The 23,013-nt window shown below is 43.9% G+C and overlaps 1 protein-coding gene across 2 annotated transcripts; it reads right to left on the reverse strand.

The window, feature by feature from the left end:
- Positions 1–56: 56 nt before the first annotated feature.
- Positions 57–22,566, reverse strand: LOC310698995 (metal cation symporter ZIP14-like). 2 transcript variants are annotated; one of them, XM_083520588.1, is made up of 8 exons: positions 22,082–22,566; positions 20,038–20,224; positions 15,148–15,317; positions 13,339–13,461; positions 10,564–10,746; positions 9,658–9,865; positions 8,110–8,294; positions 57–3,941 (listed from the first exon to the last, which is right to left on the reverse strand). In XM_083520588.1, the coding sequence occupies exons 1-8, from the start codon at positions 22,349–22,351 to the stop codon at positions 3,795–3,797; spliced, it is 1,473 nt and encodes a 490-aa protein (XP_083376714.1). In that variant the 5' UTR covers positions 22,352–22,566; the 3' UTR covers positions 57–3,794. The 2 variants fall into 2 exon arrangements, with proteins under 2 accessions (XP_083376714.1, XP_083376715.1); XM_083520589.1 differs by lacking the exon at positions 15,148–15,317 and adding an exon at positions 17,729–17,898.
- Between the last annotated feature and the right edge of the window lie 447 nt (positions 22,567–23,013).

The following is a 23,013-nucleotide window of genomic DNA, read 5'->3' on the forward strand; positions in this document are numbered from 1 at the left end:
TTCCAGGCTTCTCCTCTGAGTATCTAAGGGGGGGGAGAGCACACTTCACAAAATCATTACAGAATATAGTTTATTTATGGATTTTACAAATAACTTTACAAGTCATGTGTCATAAGTTATGTTCTTTGTTTCCACAAACTTTCTTACAACTCCTGAGTTATTCAAATACTGAGATGGGAAAATTATGTTAGAAAACCAAGCATATTAAAGAAACAAATACAAATTGAAGTTTGGTCAGTTTTGCTTTCTCTCCTCTCAAAACCTTTCCCCTCAAAGGTCAAATTATTCTGGCATAACCTACAGACATGGTACCTTCTCTTTCCATTCTTCAAAATTACATGTACAATAATGGCACCCACAGCCTCCTTAAGGTCCGTAGGAGTTAAGGCTGCAGTTCTACACACACTTCCCTGAGAGCAGGCCCTACTGAACTCAGGACGACCAACTTCTGAGGATCCAGCGGCACGTGATCTCATAATTACTTTCATATACTGTTCCAGCTGTCAAGAGTAGGACCAACACCCCTTTGCTACAAAATGAATTTAATTAGCTCCACACAGAAAGTAGGCTAGAGGCTACAGAAACAACTGAATTAAACAGCGGAAAGTTGCTGCAAAGGGGAATCTATTATTGTTGAGATGAAGATACTGGACACAGATCCTATCCAGATTAAATACTGGACTGATCTCGGGAGGAACCTTAACATACATACTATTGCATTTAGGGATGCCAAAACTATCTTAATGGTTAGAAAATCACCTCCCTGCTACTAGTCTGAAAAAACTGTTGTATTTGTTCAAAGCAGTTAATTCCTGGATGAAAACCACGAAGAAAGATGTTGGAATGATCACTTCAGACCTCCTAAATTTGCTTGTCAAGTAACAAAATAGGGGACTGTAAAGTGGGTACTGGGCAATTCATTTCTGACTTTTTAAGGAACAAAGGGTGACCTTCATTTTGGTCTGATTTTTTTTAATGTACCAGAGGGGAGGAGTCAAACCCCACCAGGAGGTTTGAATGAGCGTTTCCCTGTTCACAGTGACTCACACAGACAAGTCAAAACTAAAAAGTGATGATCAAAAAGATTTTATCCTATAACAATCATAAATATATATAAGGTGCCTTAGAAATAATAATGTGGCAGCAATAAGGGGAAAATGGTGATTATTGAATTAAATGGAACTAATGGATTGTTGAATGAAATGTTGCTAATGCCTTTTAGCAACGCAAGATGGTTCAAGACATAATGACTATTTGATCATGCAGGTATATTGTAAAGTTCTGATCTACATCTATTTTTTTCAAAATATCCACAAGAGTCACAGCAGAGTAGTAAACATTACTTTCTTTGTGCAGGAAAGTGTAACTCATTATTATATTACGGCCAGTTGTCCTAATAAAAAAATGAATACACAATGCCTCTAAAAGCTAATGCAGCATTATGCAATAGAACTCCATGGGGAAACTCAAATTGGTGCCCCCCTAACTATGACAATAAGCAATGCCCCAGCAAATGCTCTCCACATTGTGCTATCATGGGCCTCAACTTTTAGGCATGCTCCAAGTTTGAACAGCAATTTTAACCAATAGTTACATTTGCAGAATCACAAAAAAGTACTGCAAAAACATCAAAATCCATAGTATTATAATGTTTTCAGGGGGGCCGAGCTTGCTTATGGTGTTTCTAACATCAGTCCCATTTTTCCCCTGCCCCACCCATGTGGGCCTTAAGAGCCCTATAACAGAAAGAGGGAATCTACCCCTCTTCTCCAAGCTCATTGGCACAAACAACAAACCAAGAGCTATTAAGCCCTAAGAAGCAGCCTTCAAAAAATGGTGGGTGTTTGAGCCCTCATCACAGCCGAGTGTTCAAAAGGCCGGGGGTGGGGAGAGAGACATCCTCAGCAGTCACTTCCCCCCTCTGCCCAATGACAGTGCAAATTATTCTGCCTGCCGGTTAGAACTGCCAAGCCTGGTTGGCATAGTAAACCCACCCCTTACTGGAAATGCAAAAGCTATATTCTACCCATGGATCATGTCCCAATCTTGCATGACTATTGGTAACGCTTACTATCTTCTAATCAATCTGCATTTTACTTGGAAAGAGGAGGAGTTCGTTAGACCTCAGAATAGTATAAAGGTGTTTCAGTTTCTTGATTCCTGGGTAAGAAGGAAGAGGTAGCCTTACAATGAGAGAAAGCATGTAAGCAAAGTTGAGCATCATATTAAGGGCTCTTGAGAAGCTTCCAATCATTTGTGCAGAAGGACATTCCTGTGGCTGCCAGGGAAGAGGAATTTGGATTTGCCACCCCAAGCACCACAATATATTGGGCCTGGTGGGTGTGGAATCCAGCCCCAATACAGCCTTTCCATAATAGGGGAACATATTGGAAGTGATCCAACTGTTTTCTGCATCTCAAACCCCTTTCAGAGGAAAAGAGAGAGGACAACATTCATTCCGTTACGCATCAAGACAGGGTGATACAGAGGCATTGCCCCAAAAGATTAAAAACTCTAGGAGTCATACCAAGGAATGGCTGTTCTCTGCTAAAGAACGAGGCTTTCCTTTTGGTGATGAGACACTCACAAATTCTCAACGAGAATTTGTGAGGTGGAAAATTTACTACACTTAAGCTGAAGGACTTGATATTATCAATATGATAATCATACTTTGGTTCACCTAGTGACTCTGGGAAAGTCTAATCATGGAGGAAACCTCCCTAAGACCCCCTCTCCAAATCTGGGGTTCACGTTCATAGACTGCTCCAAGGCCTTCACATCAAGCAGAGGATGCAAATCAACTGCTTTATGTCTCATTCTTTGCTGGGCATAAATGCACTCACCCCGGCCACATTTGCCCTGCAGAAGCTCACCTTCAAGAGAAGCAACTCAGTGGGCTAACAAAAGGAAGACAGAATAGATTAAGAGGAAGGTTGATCTTGCCCCACAGTGTCCAAGGAAAAGGGGCACTCTTAAAAACATAGCGGAGGGAGTTAAGAAGGACTCCTAAACCAGGGGGACAGTCATTCATATGTCCCTAACAGTTTACAACTAACGCTGCTACCTGATTAAAGAAATCTAAGGTCAGTCATACGAACCTTACTCATATTGCATAATTTGTATGAAGCATAGTATTTTAGAATAAAAATATTCTTACATGTTTAGATCATACATGCATGCTCCATGGCAAGCACATTCTCTCCCTCCCTCTCGCTCTCTCTCAAATGCCTTCTCTAAGAGGATACCTGTCACCCATTATTTTTGTAAGTTCTTGTATTATTTATTTTATCTGAAGTCTGGAGCCGTATTACCCTTTTTAAAATTGAGCCATCTTTTAAACCTAACCAACTAACCAATTGACTAAGCATCAATACTCCATTTAAAACTCTAATCTACTAACTTCAAGCAATTTGGGCATGTAGAGGTGGGAAGAGCTCTCTGCTATCAAAACCACACTGCCACAGACCTGTGTACACAGCAGTCTGTTGTCAGCCCAAGAATGATGGGGTATTTGAACCCCTCTGGTTGAGTCCCCTAAGGAGGTAAAAAGAAGCTAGAAGCTTTCCTCCACCTCCAGAGTTCTTCAGAAGATGAAGGAGGGAATGCTATTGCAGCACAATAAAGTGGTCCTTAGGTCACTTAACCCAACAGTGGGGCGTTTCATCAGTCACTGCAAGTCAACCAGGAAGGAATCCATGAAGCAGGCTTAATCAAAGTGCCTCTTTTTGTAATTTTTGGAGAAGATTCTGTGCTTTACACAGTCCATACACCTTCCATTAGTAAGATGCATGTCTCTATCCAAGCTGGATTTGACCCGAGTACATGGTAAGCAGCACCATGATGGTGAATCCTGTCAGCAGTCCTGCGTTCTGGATGGCAAAGGCAATCAGAGCACCACCACTCCTTTCATCCTCTCGGCTGACTTCATTCATCTCTGGGAACTATTGGGAGAAGAAAGAAATTACATTTAGTTTTGTAGCAAACACAAAGCCATATCTTCCAAGAGGCTATACAGTATTTCCTACCAGATATAAAAACTTAATTTTATGCAGGACCAAGTCTTTTCAAGACAGAGAGCTCCAATCTATCCAACTTACCGTAAATTTCGCTCCAAAACACGCACTTTTTTGCTCCGAGAAAGTAAGAGAAAATGCCTGTGCGTGTTATGGAGCAAATGCACGGATCGGAGCCATGGCTGCCGTCAGTCAAGCAAAGCGGGAGCCACTTACACGCTCTACGAGGCTCTCACTTTGCTTTCTTTAAAGCGACCTGGAGCCGGGAGGAGGGAGGGAAGGAGAGCCATAGCAGCAAAGCCGGCAGCAGCCGCTTACACGGGAGGAGGGAGAGACGCTAGCAAAGGTCTGCGCGCTCTCTAATCAGAGCAATGAGGCTGCAGAGGGACGGCAGGAAAGATAAAATTTAAACAACCAGAAGCAAAATAAAACCCACCTCGAGCTCTGAGCCAGCGCAGTGAAAACCAGGAAGTAAAAAAAAAGGCTGGGGAGGGCATGAGGGAGAGGGGGAAACTTCGCAAATCCCCCTGTGTCTCAGCTGATCGGCTGGGATGGAGCAGCTTGTTTTCAGGCAGGATAGATTTGAGCATTGTCTGGGTCCTAGTGCCCCTACCGCTTTTTTGTGCTCCATTCTATTGCTGCTGGTGGCTGCTTATCGTTCAGGCTGCAAGGAGGAGCACTTTTACACAGCTAATGGTGAATCCCCTGGAATCCAAGTCCTCCTCACTTGCTCAAATCTATTCTGCCTCAAAACAAGGAGCGGAAGGAAAAGGCTGCAAACTGTTAAATGGCAAAAACCCAGGCACAGGGCAAATACCTTAAGTATACCTTTAAAGCAACAGTGCTCTTTCCCACCCTCCTCCCCGCGGAAAAGCTCCTTGTTCCTTGAGTTCTTTTCCTTCCCTCCCCACTTAAAACGTGGTTACAAAGCACGGATCCACATGGATCCTCAGGATTTTTGCACTGGGTCACCCCAAATTCACCATCAGATCACATAGCATTTCCATGGCTACAGCCTGCACCAAAAACACACACGCACCCACTGTTTCATGGGGCCACAATGGCGCAAAAACGTTGTTACAAAGCATGGATCCACATGGATCCTCAGGATTTTTGCATTGGGCTACCCCAAACTCACTAGAGCAGCAGCAGCAGTGTCCCGGAAGCCTCCCTCAGGCCTCTTATTCTGGGCTGTGTTTCCTTTGCTGAATCATTTGCTCCAAATTCTTCAGGTCGGGCATTGTTTTCTTTATCGGAGAAGACTGAGGCAAAGAAGGCATTGAGGAGTTCAGCCCTTTCTGTGTCCCCTGTTTGCATTTCACCATCTTCTCCTCTGAGTGACCCCACTGTTTCTTTGTTCTTCCTTTTGCTACGAACATACCCATAAAAGCCTTTTTTGTTGCTTTTAACCTCTCTAGCAAGCCTGAGTTCATTCTGTGCAAAAATTTAGCTTTTCTGACTTTGTGTCTACACGTGCTGGCTATTTGTTTGAATTCCTCTTTGGTGGTTTCCCCCCTTTTCCATTTTTTGTACACATCCTTTTTTAATCTTAACTCAGTTAAAAGTTCTTTAGATAGCCACCCTGGCTTCTTTAAGCACCTTCCATGTTTCCATCTCATTGGTATTGCCTGACGTTGTGCTTTTACTATCTCCCTCTTAACAAACTCCCAGCCATCATGAACTCCCTTTCCTTTTAGTATTACTGTCCATGGGATCTCACCCAGCACTTCCCTAAGTTTTATGAAGTCGGCTTTCTTAAAGTCAAGAAATTGAGTCCTAGTATGCTTGGCTGCTCCTTTCCGCTGTATAGTAAACTTCAGAAGAGCATGATCACTCGCGCCTAATGATCCTTCCACTTCTACCCCACTAACCAGGTCATCAACATTGGTTAGGACCAGATCTAAAATGGCTGTTCCTCTTGTTGCTTCTCCCACTTTCTGGACAATGAAGTTGTATGCAAGGCCAGTGAGGAATCTGTTTGACCTTATGCTCTTGGCTGAGTTTGACATCCAACAAATATCCGGGTAATTGAAGTCCCCCATTACTACTATCTCCCTTCCTTTTGCATGCTTGGCCATTTGTTCCAGGAAGGCATCATATATGTCCTCCGTTTGGCTTGGGGATCTATAGTAAACTCCCACAATGAGGTCTCTGTTATTCTTCTCTCCCTTAATTTTGACCCAAATGCTCTCACTTTGGCTTTGAGGTTCTAAATCTTGGATCTCTTCACAGGTATACACATCCCTGACATATAACGCCACTCCTCCTCCTTTCTTGTCTGGTCTGTTTCTCTGAAATAGATTGTATCCCCCCATTATTACATTCCAATCGTGGGACTTATCCCACCAGGTTTCAGTGATGCCTATTATGTCATATTTAGTTTGCTGTACCAAGAGCTCAAGCTCATCTTGTTTATTTCCCATGCTTTGCGCATTAGTGTACAGACATTGAAGTCCATTAATCATTCCCCCGTGTCTCTTATTTAAGGATTTTTTCCTCCCACCACTAGGTCTGCATGCTGTTTGCTCCATTTGGTCTATGACATTTGGATGATCATCTTCATCAATTGATAGACTCCTACCTTCAGGAGCACTGTCTCCCTCCCCCACATTAGTCAGTTTAAAGCCCTCCTGATGAGGTTTCTGAGATTTTTGGCAAAAACATTCCTCCCAACTGTTGTGAGGTTCAGCCCATCGCTTGCCAGAAGTCCATCTTCAAGAAACTGCAGTCCGTGATCTAAGAATCCAAACCGTTCCTGTTTACACCATTTGCAAAGCAAGCTGTTCACTTCCACTATTTTTTCCTCCCTCCCTGGGCCACGTCGTTCAACTGGGAGGACAGATGAGATGACAATTTGTGCATTTAATTGCTTCAATTTCCTGCCCAGAGCCTCGTAGTCTCTTTTGATCTTCTGGAGGCTATTGCTTGCAGTGTCATTGGTTCCCACATGAACCAAGAGGAAAGGGTATTTGTCAGTGGGTTTTATGATTCCTTGCAGTCGTTCAGTTACATCTTGGATCTTAGCCCCGGGGAGACAGCACACCTCGCGAAACATCTTGTCAGGCCCACAGATCACTGCTTCTGTTCCCCTCAGTAGGGAATCCCCTATCACCACTACACGCCTCCTCTTAGGTTTCGTCGGGGTTCTTCCGTGAGCTGTCCGTTCCAAGGTCGCCTGCACATTCCCTGAGGACTGACTTTGCTGATCGTCTAATCTGATTTGAATTCAACCTAGCCACAAATTTAGCTGGATTGAGGCTCACCACCAACAAGATACAACTCTGCATTCTGATAGTTTCAAAATTAGTCAGAGAGATGTATTACAGAAAATGTGGACACCCACATGCCATTTAATTCCTAACACAGCTAGAGCTCCTATGCCTGTCTGCCTGCCATCTGAAGGGAAGCACACAACATGGGAATGTGAAATAGATACAGGTGACTCCCGACTTAGGCGGGTGTTACGATCCGGGAATAAGCAAAAATCACATAAATGCCCTCTCATGAAATAAAGAAGTAAAATAAAATAAAATAAAATAATAATAAAAAAAGGAAAGAGTAGGTATGGGAACTGGGACACCGCTTTTCCAGCCATTTCCCCATGGTGGGATTGTGACGCTTTAGCCCCCTCCCAACTTCCCCTTCTATTTTGCCCACCCAGCTGAGGCCCCCTGAAGGCAGGGCAGCCCTTCACATGGGTCAGACAGGGCCAGATTTGATTACAACTCCCTCCCTGCCCCCCCCACCACAAAGGCAGCTGAGGTTTGACCCACAGTATTCTAACTCAGCCAAGGGATCATGCCCCCTCTGTTAACAGCCCCTACCTGTGTCAGCTAGCCAGGGCCTCCCTTCAGTATTGGGCACCTGCTAGGACTACAAAGTCTGCAGAGGAAGCATCTACCAGATGCTATGTGCAATGCCTCTATTTCTTTAATTATGGGATATAACAATGTTGTGCAATGGTTAGACAAGGACTCACCAACTTTTTTGAAACTGCAGGCACATTTGGTCCAACTGCGGTGGAAGACCACATAATATTTGATCAGGGATGAATCAAGATTCCTTTGAACAGGAAAGTACCAAACTGAGGACTTACCATATCAGCCAATGCAATGTAGAGAAACATTCCACCAGCTAAAGCAAAGATCCAGTTGGCAGAGAAGTGGCTGCCCGCCAATATCCCAAAGGCTAGTCCCACATAGCAGCAGCAAGCAGAGATGAAATTGAAGAACAGCGCTTGCTGGATGGACATTCCAGAATTCAGCAGAATGACAAAGTCACCTGCACGACCAAGAGCAATGGGAAGGAAGTGAAAAAGGAGAGATTGCATCAGGTCAGTGGGATCAAAGTTTAATCAGATTCCTGTTCAATCAACAATAACATTTTGCAAATCAAAAATATTTGTTTGATATACTTTCTCAGGTTTATGGTGATGCACAAAAGTGTTGGTTAAGCATTAAACCCTAATGACTCTATATATGATATACAGTTCAGACACCTCAAATTCACTAAAGCACTTCAACCACCTCCTTCAACTAGATCACCAGATAACTTTGGGGGGTAACTACCTGGAAGGCTTGCAAAGAGAGCTGTAGTCTCCCAAGTCCCACTCAGTGCTTGCATGGCCAACAGAAGGATTGCTGACCACTCTAACAATCCTCCAAGCACCTGACTGGTCTGGTTTAATCCTCCTTTCGAGGGATCAGTTCACAGTGGGACACAAGTACATAAAACTAGTTTCTAGCAAAGCCTTCACAAACGTGGCCCATGCTGATGGAAGTGGCAGGTGCCAGGTGGGTGAAGGCTGTTCAAACACTACCATGAATTCCTTGTGGCCCGCCAGAGAAAGGAGATGCCTGAAGGCCACATTCATTTTCTCTACACTTGGAGAAAATAACAAAGTTCCTGCAGTGTTGTGGTGAGTTAAGCCTGCTTCCCCATAGTATTCTGGCACATGGTTAATAGGAGCTCCAGCATCCTTTGACAGCACACAGAATTTCACTGCGCCCTCCACCCAAATCATCTGCCCACAAAGCCATTTGTGCCTGAGGGTAGTGACTTGTTTCAACTAACCTTATTCTGAGACAAGTGTGGGCTTCCGCTAGTGTGACTTGTTAACTGAATCTGGCCCACACTTCTGTATCTTTTGTTCCCCTGCCCCCTCTGACCCATCTGCTACGGATATTAAGCTACTAACTAACTGTTCAAGGGACTTCCCCCACCCAACACTAAATTAAGTGATTCCTGGGTCACAACCTTCAATAGCCCTACTCTGCAACCTCATTAATTTACTTCAGGTATTTATATCCTGTTTAATACTCAGAATAAGGTGTATTTAAAAAATACAAAGAATAAGAACAATTGAAAGTTATCCCAGAATCAGAAAGCTACCTTAAAATGCCACCTGAAGCAGGAAAGTCCTTGTCAAGAGCCTGAAGTTCAGCAGGGAGGGGCCCTGTCTAAGGGAGTCCCACAGGGCTGGGCCCAGCCACCCCTCTGAAGCATGGGGAAAGTGCTCCCACTTGCACCTCTGTTTAGAAAAGGCTGTATACATGGTTTTGTCCTGTAGACATCAAGAGAATTTCCAGACACCACACTCCTGGCATTTGCTTCAGTCCCATCTCAGAGTTTGAGGAGCACATACCTAGCTCATGAGGAAATTCTTCACAGAGAATGGCCACAGAAGTGCTGATCCCCTGAAAGACGGACACAGTGAAGGAGGCACCAATGGCCAAGCCGTCAATGAAATTGTGGAGGCCGTCACTCAGGGTGATCATCCAAGCCAAGGTGCCAATGTCAGAGTAGCGCACGCCCTTCAGCCAATAGCAAGTGCTTTGAGAAGCCTGGAGGTCCTGAAAAGGCAGCAGATCAGTGCTTGAAATTAAGAGTTCTCTCATCAACTCCTGCAGTACAAGAGCACACTTGCATGGAGCCGGCATCATACAATGTGTACACACGGCCACCTAGTGCCTACAACTGGAGATACAAAAGCACACTGATGCTTTGGGAAATGTGGAGCAGAGCAAGGAATTTAAAGTAGCAATGTCCTAACCAACAAAACGTCAAATGAAAACAGACTTCCAACATTGCCTCATCTCACCTCCCCACTCTACCCAAGCAAGCTGTTTGCCTGACAATTTTGTGGTATCAGGTTTGCTGATATTTTCCATGTTGTGCCAGTACATCAGTGCAAACCACCCACCTATGATTGTGCCAATATCCATCTGCTTCTGCAGAAGTAAGTCATCAGACATCAGGAGCTGTCACAGCACACTGCACACTGGTTATGAAAGCAGATGTTATGTCTGCATGGGCCAAAGGCAGACTCCCTCTACCCTTTCCCAACAAAAGCAGACTAAGATACATATGAGGTGCTTTACCTTGGATCAGTCTTCCCATTAAGTCTATTTCTTGTTTCCTGCTTGGCAGGGGGTTGGACTCGATGGCCCTTGTGGTCTCTTCCAACTCTATGATTCTATGATTCTTGCAAACTAAGACAATTTATCTCCAGCAGGGCTGGAAGCAATACATTAGTAGTATAGGTAGGTACCTGAACAGACAAGGAGCCAACAATCTTCTCATCAACAGATGGATTCTTGCATTCCAGGTCACTATTCTTGTTAGGGATTATGTGATCCAAGTCACCATTCTGCAGTTTTTCAGTGACCCCCTCCTCTTGGTCTTTCTTGGAAGGAAGGGTCTCAGTGCTGTAGTGGCTGTGCCCATGAGGACTCTGGGGGATACAAAGATGGAAGAACTGAAGGGGAGGGAGAGAGACTTTCTGTTCCTCATCAGGCAATGGCGTTTCCACCTGCCTTGAACCCCCCCACCCAGCCCTTCCCAGGCTATGACTTTGAGGACAGCAGCAGCAGCAGCTGGGAAGAGAGGAGTTCAGGGATATTTTTAAAAAATAGTTTTATAAGTTGTGTGTCTTTGTTTCTCAGTCTGATCCTTTTAGATGGTCTTGTATGTTTTGTGGTATTTTATGCAATGTGAATTGCTGTTATTTTTATTGATTATAGATTGCTAATTCTTTATTGGAGTTGATAAGTGTGAACTGTTTAATTATTATTTGCTGGTGTTTAATTTTACTGTTTACTATAAGATTCTGATGCATGTTGAATGTTTGATGTACGTTATTAAAGTTATTGTGACTTTTATATTGGATCAGATTGTTACTATTAATGTTTGATGTTGTTGTGTTGGAAGCCACCCAGGATGGCTGGGGCAAGCCAGCCAGATCAGCAAGTAACCTTTCACCCCACACTGCTCCAACACAGCTTAGGGTATACTCCCCACTGTCAGCTGCGTCAGTTCCTCACATTAAATTTTTCTGGCTTTTCACCAGTAAGGCACCACACACCACACTTCTTTATAATTCTTTAGTAACTTGCTGAATTCCACAACACTTATCTGCAAGTTTTATGATCTCACAGTTCACAGACACCACAATATAGTATTTTTAGGGTAGTTCACTGCTGACTTCTCTGTCATGAAAAGCAACTCTCTGTGCCTACTGATTCATAAAAGAGCTTTCCATTTAGTATGTTAGCTATGTAGGCTATAAAAAGCCTTTTTTCAACTGGAATCAGTTATATCAACTTTAATTTGCGTCTATAAAGGAACATTCCATGACATGACCCTGTTTATGAGATATGCTTTCTCATTGCAATATCCTTGTTGACTGTTCCATACATTATCAGTTAACATTAAAGCAGCTGAGCAAACTACCCTAACTCAAATGTTCTACAGTTGTTTTGAATCTGCTATTATGGGCACCAAATGTTTGAAAGTCCAAGGACTGAACCGAAAGGCCTGGAAGACCACTGAACAAGGCTGCGTGCATGAGAAGGAAGTGAACAGGGCTTCGAACGGGGCTGGAAAAGAAGAAAAGAAGAAAAAGAAAAAAGAGAAGGAAGTGAACAGGAAGGGAAGTGGTTAGGAATTGGATTGTCTCTAAACTGTTTATAGTGTTTTATTTTACACTATCGTTTTGACCGACTTGAATGGTACTAAAAGGAAGCCTCTCTGGAATACCTTTGGAGGCTTTTGTAAAGATTGCTATTACTGCCATTAGCGAGGATGGCAGAGGGGTGATATATATGCATTCTTTCAGAGCTCCGTTTGTCCTGGTGACTTACTATTTAACATTTAAAATTGTAGCTGGCCATGTGGGTCCATTAGGTCAAAATAAAATAAAATCCAGAATAGTAATGGTATGGTAATATTTTTTTCTTAGCATCAACCAAAATGTCAGAACACTGTGAGCAAGCTTGCAACTCCCTTGGAACACTGTATCAGGCTTGATATTAAACAAAGTACTGGGGGCAAGGGGAGGAGAAAAGGCTAGGCATTATGATGGCGCCACAAAGTCTGAAGGGTTTTTTTAGCACTCTAAAGATGGAAAGGAAGAGCAGATGTAGTTGGAATAGCCTCAATAGATGCAAGACAGATTGCAGGATGGACTCTGGGCTTCTGAGACTAAGAAGCAGTAACATTTATTCTCCAATCTAGATCCCTTGAGAGCTAGAGATGAGAATCAGTGGACGATGGCAGGATGAGACAGAGACTCTCACCTGACCTGGTTGCCGCTGCATACTGGGACAGAGAGAAGTGAGGTGCTGGCGAGCTCACATGGTGGCAGGAGCGCTCGATAGGCTCTGCTAGCGCATGCGTATTGTGCTGACCTTGCTGTCGTCTTGCCTCTCTTGGCATCCAGCCATGATGCAGGCAACTGTAAGTTAGGTGAGTGCCGCTGCCTCACCCTGCTGTCTGCTATTGGTCAGAAGCAGAGAGAAGCATGGCATCCTACTAGTTTATCTGCAATGCTCTGGAGGAATCAGCATTGGCAAATAAGCTTCCCTGAAAAACAGCTGGCTGCAAACAGTGCCCTGAAATATGCAGCCATGAGAGAGTACTGGATATATTCTGGCACACGCATAGTGACAGCCAACAGGCCTGGCTGCTGCCCCACACAAAACCAGGGTACTCTCCAAAATGCATCGCCAAGCAGCTGGAGGTGCAGGGTTGGTACTGGATCCATCAGGGCTCTTCAACAGGCAGGTCAGTGTGGAAAAGAGTTTCACTGCACATAAAAGTTTGCAAGCTACCATCTTAAACTGCTGATTCTCTGGAAAGAATTCTGCTTCTAATATATTTAAAGGGAAAACTACTGTCTTATTTTCTTTAGCTTTCTGTCCCTCAAAATTATGACATTGTTATATCTGATGCCAAGCAATATTCAAATATTTGTTTAAAAGAACAGTAATGGGAAATTTGCACCAGAAGTAGTTCTCATCAGTAAGTGTTTTGGTTCCTCCCTCACCGTGTCTTTCTGCTTGAGAAGCATCTTCAATATTTTCTCTGTGAAAAAGAACAAGTAAAAGCCCCCAAAGACAACAGCGGATTTGGAGACATAATCATCTTCCCGAGGATTGAATCCAAAGGCCTGTGGAGTAGGGGCAAGAAAAGGTAAGTGAAAAGTATACTTAAATAACAGCACATTTATGCAGTTTACATTGCCTCCCACCTGTTTCAATCTAAGAGAAGGCCTAAGAGGAAGTAAAAAGCTGCAGAGCACAGGAATTTATCACTTGACCTACAGAAGTATATCTTGATGGCAGCTGGCTGCTCCCTGAATTCACATTATGGCAGCAATAAACCTGTGTTGCAGCTGTGCCAAGTGGGATGTGGGTTCACACTGCTGAATGCTTCTCCACAGGCACATGTTCCTTTCGTATAGAAACCATGTTTGACAGAAGTCAGCAAGGCCAGAAGCTTGCTGTTTGATTGGCTAGTTTTCTATATGTGGTGCATTAAAAAAATGTAGTAGTATTCAGCCATGTAAATCCACATCCACAAAGTGGTGCAACTCAGGCATAAGTTTTACCACTTCCTAAAGCAGAAGATCATCTGACCAGAGCTCATTTGTATCTCACCTGGTGTAAGAACAAGAGGGATTCCACTATGACCCATTGATTCATTGACTTGCCTCCTAGGACTCAGACCTTCTTATAGTTTTTTCTTATGGTGTAAAGGCCACTTTCCCTCCCCTTTCTAGATAAGATATGCTCCTTTGTCTCAAACACTTTCATTACAAAGGAAAACTTCCCAAGAACATGCCGTTGAATGTTGACGTTAGTCAGGTATTTTATGAGGAGGAAACGAGCACCACAAAGGCACCGTGCAACCACCAATGGCTTCTCACTTTCCTGTCTAGCTCCTAAACCATAACTAGACCCTCACACACAACTACCTTCTTCGACCATCACCCATCCCTTATTTTGGCTTATGATTAGGATTAGCAGTCCTTTTCCGTTTTCGGTTCTTCATGTTGTCTTTTCCTTCAGCCTCAGTTTCCTTAGGACAATGCAACCTGCTCTTCTCCTATTTTCCCCTCCCTTTATTCTGTTTTTACCTTGCTTGCTCTGCTCACCCTTCTATTCTCTGCCTCCCAGCTTGCAAGCCAGGGACCAGCACCCAGCTCTTTATATTGGCTATGGAAGCACTGTGAGGCTCCAAACCCCATGGCTTCCCCCACAGCTTCGTTTCTAGCCTGCCTCCCCCTGCATTGGATGGCACCACCCAGGAAGCAGCACTGAGGACAGCTGCAATCTCCACATGCTCCTGACAGCAGGTGTCATCTGTGCAGCCTTATGTGCTAGCACAGGAGCCTTGTCTTTAAAGGCATGAGATTGACAAAGACCTCTCAGCATGGGACTGTCATTATCTTAACTGGCCTTGCTTTCAGACTGTTACAGTCAGGTGTGAGTTAGCTTCCAAGCCGTTTTTAACTTCTTCTGACATTGTAATACTGAAGCAGGTGTAGCCAGCTCAGTTTCCCTCCAGGCGCTGCTGCACTGCAATGTCCGTCAGCCCAGGCCAGCAGAGCCAACAGTCAGGGATAATGGGAGTTAGATTTCAACATTCTCTGGAGAGCAGCACGCTGGCTACCACTACTCTAAAGAGTGAAAACCCAAGGAAATGCCCCACTAAGTTTTTCAAGTGCCAAACAGTTCACAACTCATCCAAGACTAATACCACCAGCACAATATCACTTTTCTACTAGAATTCCTCTCACCACAGATGACACAAAAACAGCCACACAAGGAAGGCCAAGAGGCCCTAGTCATACCTCAGGAATGAGCTGGAAGAGGGCATTGGAGTAGAGAGTACCAATCGCCAGAGCTATGAAGTAGAGGAGCAGTCGCTTGTAAAAGGTCTTCTTCATGAAAGGCACCACACTGGCTCCAACCAGGGAGCAGAGGGAGATGACAGTCACACAGAGGAAACCATAACCCCAGACTGCGGTGTGAATGCCAGCCCCCGCCCCCCGTGAAATCACAGGCGGGATGAATGCCATGGAAGTCAGGACACAGGAATATGCAGAAATGAATTTAAATCACAGAGAGAGGAGAGAGGGTGGGAGGGAGAGAGGAGACTTTCATTAGTGATTGATGTTTAATTGGATATGGCTTTAAGTATGCTGGGAGTACCTGGTGTACTCTGGCTCTGGAACTCCAGCAAAGACAATTGTGCACCTCCAATAGGTGGTAGTTTCATCATGGGACAATTGCACCCATATGAGATATGGAGGAGACCAGTCCCTTCACAAGCAAGGTGGAGACTTTCGCTTTCTATAGAGTGGGATCTCTCCATATCTCATGTATTCTGTAGACAGTCCTGCTACAAATGGCCTCTATAAATGCACATTAGTTTGTACATAAGTTTGTAATTCCATTCAAGCCGTCCCTAAGTGATGCTTCAGATCACAACTGTAAGACGTCCATACCATAGCTGACGAGAGCATTTAACGTCCCTAGCTCTCCAGACTGTTGGTGGGGCTGTCCAGTCACGTTTCCCCTCTTTTTTCTAGCACAGGGACAATACCAGAGTTCCAGTGTCATGAAGAGCACCTGTTTTACTCTCAGCATCCTACACCCCCCACCATCATGGTCTGTTGCCTGGCCAGAGTGAACAGTTACTTGCCTGTACATATGATACGCATGTGGCCATACCTACCGAGCAGATGGGCACCCGTAGAATTACAGAGTCTCTGCTGCCCAACTACAGAAAGTCCCCAAAGTCCAACTAAGTGAGTGATGCAAATGCATACCAGTTGTTCTTCCACGGCAGGCAACTAACCATGGAGGTGAAGCATATACAGTAATTTCTGTTACAGTTTGATCACAAATATAGTTTTGTTTTCAAGCAACAAATTCCTTCCCCCTCATCAGATGCACAGTTTTGGAGCTGAAAATACCATAAATTCAAGAGGGAATACAGTACGTCATGCCTTGGACAGGCAGTAAATTAGCGATACAACATAGGAGCTTCAAAAATTCTGGATAGTATTGCTAAGATTTGTGACCTTAGCCTTTTTCAATGGAAGAAGCCAGTTGGTGAGGTGGCCAGGACAGACAGCAAAGGTGGTCCTGGGTTCAAAGGGTGGCTCTTTCATACCATGGACAAACCAATGTCTTATTTCAGCCCACAATTTTAGAAGCTTGCGGAACTGCAAAAACTGTGCCCTCACAAAAACAGAGCAAATGAAGGAGACAAGGGTTACAAACTCCAAAATCAGGAAGTAGAGTGTTCTTGTTTGTATTTAAGCAGCCCCAGAACATGCAATTCAAACAAAATTATGTCAAGATTAAATCTGGCAAAGTCCAACACTGCTCAAGAAACCTCTTCTTTTGTTGTTGGTAAAATCAGATCAATTATTGAAAGAGAAGCCAAGAAAAAACATAAAAGATCTTTCTCCAGAATATTGGTGTTCCTTTGCAAAACAGTCTCTGAAGCTGACAGCCACACTTTTTCCCCTACCTACTCTTTCATCAGGCCAGTGAATGAACTTGACTACTAGAAGGACTCAGCCTACAGAAACAGCCCACACATAGATCCAGATTAATGTATACCTCTTCCTCTAGGTCACTCTAGGCAACATCTACTTTAGCTGGCTAGGTTTAGGTAAAGGGTACTATTTCCCATTGTTTCAGTGAAGTTGCCCTCACAACGTTCCCAAAGAAATATTGTGCTAGTTAGCAGATATGACCAAAAAACCCAACATTCCTTTTCACACTTTTGCACAAGTGAAGAAACCTCTCACTAAAAGCACAATCAACCCCTTTCCATCAATGGTGGAATGGAGGTCAAGAAGCAAAATCCTCCCAGCGCTGCCAACACCCACAAGGTGCACTTTAAAGTCACACTGCTGCTTTGGATGACTGTGAACGGCAAGAAACAAGGACTAGGAGAGTGGTGCTAAGCTTCTGCCCTTGAAATGAGGAAACATGCATTATGGCTCAAGAAAATTCCCAAGATGTGCTCTGAGCAAGCACAGAATTCATGTATGTGCCTACACAGGGACCATGGAGGAGAATTTGCTCTTTTTCTCTCAGCTGATCTTAGGAAGCTTCCTGATGCTCAGAGGAGAAAAGGTCATCCCCAAAAGGAATCCCTGGGCAGGGCAAGCTTCCCCCTCTCTAAACCAGGCATCTCCAACCTTCAGCCCTCCAGCTGTTTTGGACTACAATTCCCATCATCCCTGACCACTAGTCCTGTTAGCTAGGGATCATGGGAGTTGTAGGCCAAAACATCTGGAGAGCCGCAGGTTGGGGATGCCTGCTCTAAACTTTGAGCAGCCTATCAGCAGAGAACTTAGTGACAGGAAAAGTAGATTGTGACTCAGTCCATGTGTCTGTGTCTTACTGCACCTCTGGGATCAGCTGGAACAGTGCGTTAGAGAACAATGTCCCGATGGAGAGCGCGATGAAATACGTTAGGATTCGGGCGAAAAAGACCTTCTTGGTGCAGGGCACGATGAAGACGCCAAGTAGGGAGGCCAGGTTAATCAGTGAAACACTGAGAAATCCAAAGCCCCAGACTGTGAAACAAATAGAAAGGAGGGCCAGTTTACCCAAATAATTGAAAACAGGAAGGGGCCTCTATAGACAGCCAAAGCTGGGAAGGCTGAAGTTGATCTCACTGGAAATAAGGTTTTATTGCAATTCTCTAGGAGTTTAAGATGTACAGCACTAGGATAGCCAGAAGACAGAAGCGCAGCCTCTGAGTTCTTCTCAAACTTGGTACTGAGAGCTATACTCAATACCAACTCAATATCAGGATCTATTAAGAAACTGAAAACATGATGTAGAGGCAGCAGGAATTGTGATTTAGGATTTCAGGTTGCTTAAAAATGTTACAATTTGATACAAAACAAGGTTCATAAAACAAAAACTGAAGAGTATGCTGCCATTCAGGTTACATCAGTGAGGAATTTGCTTAGATTACCCAGGATGTTGGAAGTTGAAACTTGCCATCGCTCACTGACTGGCAAAAAGAGATTTAGATTAACCATTTTTAAAGCTCCTTAGATAAAACGTGTACAATTTATGTTGCTCATTAACTGCAGACCCAAATTTTCTGGCTTCAGGCAACGTCTGTGAACAACACGAAGAAAGCTGAAAAGAATAATCATATTACATTAATCTCACTTCCTTATTTCTGGAATGTCAACAATAGACTCTTTAGGGTCATTTTTGACCTCCTTTTGTGTGTATACATCTACGAGGTTACTCAAAATCTGTGACAGGCCATATCTGGAAGGTTTGTGCGCCAGATTCCAGCAAGGGAGATGATCTTGAGGCAGGTGAAGCTTTCTTATAATGTTCTTCATGGACGGCTTTGAGAGGGTCTGAGGCAGCCAACTCTTTTCCTCTTCTAACCATAGGGTAGAATTACTTCCCCAATCCACAGATCCTTATATGCAGCAGCAGTTTGTATGTAAACAACTGGATGTGTGGATTTCTGCATATTTGCCTGTGAGACACATTGCCAGTGCTGGGCTGAGGAGCCACAGCAGGCAGAGGAAGTGTAGAAGGAACCCCTCCTCCCAAATTCAAAAGGTCTGTGAAATAAAAGTGGAAACTTAACAGTGAAAATGTATGCACTAAGCAAATCCTTTTTTCAAACAAACACACACATACATATTTAAAGTACACTGTTTCTTATCCTGTTGCCTTTTTGTTTAATATTCCTGTAACATCTCAATGATGACTCATACCCATCTTAAGATCTACAAAAGCGGTTGTAATCACTGGCTCTTCTGCAAATACCCACCAGCAGGGACGACCTCTTATTTATATACTGAGCTTTTTCTTCTCAGTAGATAGTATTTTCAAGTTCTCTATTTTGTCATACAGTGCAATCCTGTATGTGTCTACTCAGAAGTAACTCCACTGAGTTTAAAGGGACTTATTCTCAGGTAAGCAAGTATAGGACCTGGTGGTTGGCATAGTTCCCTAACTAGGGGAAAGTGTGTTATATATGGTTCATTAATTGTGGACCCACATTTCCTGTCCACAAACAGGAAGATCTGTGAATTCACAAATTTGTGAATGACAGGAGTAAAATTGAGAGTCAGCCTATAGGCTGTTCCATTGTGTGTAAAGGTGTAAACACCATGGGTGGTATCAAGCTAAGTTCTACTTAGAATATCCACTAAAATTAATAGATCTAAGTTAGTCATATCCGTTAACTTCAATAGGTCTGCTCTGAGCACGACCAACACTGAATAAAACCTCATGCTTTCTTCTCCACAGCCTAAACAATTCTAATTTTGTCTTTCATTGAGAGCAATACCTGTACTTCCAAAGGCCCACTTTCACCTGTAAGTATGCAGCAGCAAGCATATGCATGGAGCTGCCTTGACAGCACTGACAGCTCAATTTGGAGCACAATGAAATCATACCAGGGGGGTGGATTTTAGATCAACTGACTTTTCCTAGGCAAGGACACAACAAGGGTAGGGTGTATGGGGCATTATGTCAACCTGTACCTGGAAAAGGAAACCCCATTAAGAACAATTGCTTACAGTTCTGGTTGGCATTCCATTTCTACAGCAACTTGCAGGAGAACAAGGATGGTCAGGATTTGAAGGCATTTCTCAGGAAGCTTTTGCTTTAAAAGACTAGCTGTTAAACTTTTGCTAGCCTAGCTGGCTGGCTTATAACTGCACACACACCTTCTGAGGAACTGGGCTTCCCCTCCTCTGTCCTCTCATCTTCCTCATTTTCCAGGTTCTCAGACGTGCATGCCCTTGACTCCAGCTGCTGCAGGATGGTTGGGCAGAACTCTCGGAATTCACTCTTGCCAAGGCTGGAGTCTTCACTCAGATTGTGGGTTGAAAAGAGCTCTGAGGAACTGAAGCACTATAGGACAGAGAGCAAGGCGTGGTGAAAATCCCAGAGTTGTGCCTTTTGTTAGCATTCACACCCTGAAGGCTTCCCAGTGAGCTTTACTGACCCACACTTGCTGAAGACCACAAATTATGCACGGCCTCCTATCACCATTCTAGCTCCCTTTGGCTCCTGTTCTCCCTGAACTGTTTTTATTCAAGCTGGTGAGTATAAAAACATAGCAGTTTTATGATGCTTGAGGGCAGGGACACGTTTGTATAGATCTTATATAACCATTCCAGGAGGCTTTTCAGCTGGAGGGTAGGGTGAATATGTCTTAATACTACTAAAACTGCAATACACACAGAGTATTTTTCCATTTATAACACGACCCCATGTATAAGATGACCCCTACTTTTGGGAGCCCAAAATTAAGAAATCAGTTTGTTCAAGTTGTTCTGCTTTTGGGGGAAATTGCTTTTTTGGAGGGGCGATACCCCGCATCTCGGCACAGCCTCGCCTCGTCTCACCTCTCCAGCCTGCATCTGGCTTTGCCTCGCCTCAGCAGGTGAGAGCTGGTGGCACTGCGGCCAAGCTCCCTCCTCACCTCTCCAGCCAGCGCCCTGAATAGCGCACTCCACTCAGGAGATGCCAGGAGCTGCCAGCTGACCCAAGACTTAAGATATAAATCTGTGTATAAGATGACCCCCAATTTTTGACTGAAAAATGGGGGGGGGGGGAGGGAGAGACATCATCTTGTACACGGAAAAATATGGTATACACACCCACACCCCCTTCATCCAATGATCTTAGGGAAGTCCACGAGATAAAAATACAAGATAAAAGCACAAATAAATAATAATAATAATAATAATAATAATAATAATAATAATAATAATAATAATTTAACTATTTCTAAGATAGCAACTGCAACGAATAATAAAGTAATATGGGTACTACTGCTACTAAACCATAATTGGGTGCTGATTTTGACCATTAACACTCTAAATGGTCCAGACCTGGGCATGTCATAGACCATCTTTCCCTATATAAACCTACCTATAACAGGGAGACCCTGCCCCTCCTCCACTAAAAAGAAGCAAGGAGGGTAGTGATGCTGAACAGGGCCTTCTCAGGGGCAGCACCAACATTACAGAACTTGCTCCCCAGAGAGGTGTTACAATATAGAAGCAATGTGGCCGCGAGCTGGTAGCTTGAAAGCAAAACATAATGGGAATGTTGGGACTGTTCCGTGGGAAACAGAGGGACAGTCAATTCACGGTGCAGAGGGCACCAGAATTAGCTCAGAGTGTAATATGAGCTGTACAGGAAGTACAGGAGGAGTTTGTCTCTCGACTGCTGGAGTTTGAAGAGAGCAGTCACGTTTTCTGTAACGCTGCAAAGACAGAAATAAAGGCATGTAAATACGTTTCTGTCTATCTCTTTCCCCTGCCCGGGGGGGGGGGGCAGGAAAGAGGGTGTGTGTTCTTCTCACGCCGAGAAGGATCGCCTATCGCAACCTAGCCTGTATCCTGCCGGGGAATGCAGACAGGGAGGTCAACAGGAGATCAAGCCGGGTGCCTGGAGAGTGGCCAGTTTCTCCTGATAAAGGCTTGATTCCCAACAAGAGGTTCATCTTTTTTGCCTCTTCTCTGTTAACTTTTAGGTGTCAGTTCAAGACAGTTTTATTTCAGAAAGCTTTCAAGATCAATTGAGTGGACTTAATTAAAGGTGCCCCACTATAGACCCTTTAGGTTTTATCATTTTAATATTTTTCAGTGGAATGCATTTATAACAGCCAGGTTTTTAGCATTGGTAGGGTGATTTGTGGACCCACTCACTACCTTCAAAAGCAGGACAGAAATAGCTTATATAAATACAATACATTACCCAGGAGATGTTTCTACGCTGCTGCTCTGTGCGACTAATGTTGTTCCTTCCAACTCCCACATCAAGGCGATTCAACAGGGACTTGAGCTGCTGCAAAGTGAGCTTGTCATGTTTGCCATACCGGAGGAAGAGGTCTTGCAGGAAGGAATCTGCTGTGATAGAAGTCTGTGGCAAGGCTCCTGAGCTGGCCCACACAGAGGGCCATGCAAAACCCAGCAGGCAAAGCTGTAGGGGCAAGACACATTTCCAAGGACCCACATTCCAAAACATGGCAAAAATTCTGAAAAGAGAGACACGTGCACTTGGATCAGTACGTATCAGTCAGTGCAATACACAAGCCAATTCCAGCCATACTAATCTCTTATCTCCTGCTACCAAATTAATAATTAGATATCCTAATTGCAAGCAACCCAGTTCCAGCAAATCCTACTTGCAACAACTATCAAGTCCCCTTGATTATAGAGTGCCAGGATCATGCAGACTTCAGACCAATCTTAACCCAAACCTTCATTTGGAGACTCATATCTTAATTTTTACCACATATTTGTTTCAACCCATCTTAGACCCCCTGCAGTGCATCCCAGAACGCCAGATGAAGACCAATGAGCTAGATGGACCATGTTCTAATTCAGCAAAGTGCAGCTTCGTATATTCCTCTGAATGGTCAAGGCATTAGAAATGAGCAAAAAGAGAAATAGTGTCACAGAATTTCACTTAGAGGAAGCAACACAAAACTGGATACAAAACTTCTTAACAGGACACCATCTGATGAGATGAATCAAATGCTAAATCCATGAGACGTGTGTGTCTGTTGGAATTTTGTGCGCTTTGCAAAACACACTGCCTCTGAACTAGAGAAGAATAATATTTCCACACCCATTCACTAGGCTCATGGCCATATTGAACATATCTGCTGAGATGCAGCAGACTTT

Source organism: Podarcis liolepis, assembly GCF_965112155.1.
Source record: "Podarcis liolepis genome assembly, contig: HAP1_SCAFFOLD_197, whole genome shotgun sequence".
Taxonomy (NCBI): Eukaryota; Metazoa; Chordata; class Lepidosauria; order Squamata; family Lacertidae; genus Podarcis; species Podarcis liolepis.

Bases quoted from the DNA above. Each gene is read 5' to 3' on its own strand.
- LOC310698995 (XM_083520588.1), bottom strand. From the start codon at position 22,351: ATGTTTTGGAATGTGGGTCCTTGGAAATGTGTCTTGCCCCTACAGCTT. The intron at 13,462-15,147 runs GTATGACTAGGG...CCTACTCCACAG, and splicing joins TCTTCCAGCTCATTCCTGAG to GCCTTTGGATTCAATCCTCG. The intron at 9,866-10,563 runs GTACCTACCTAT...CTGCCTTTTCAG, and splicing joins TTGGCTCCTTGTCTGTTCAG to GACCTCCAGGCTTCTCAAAG.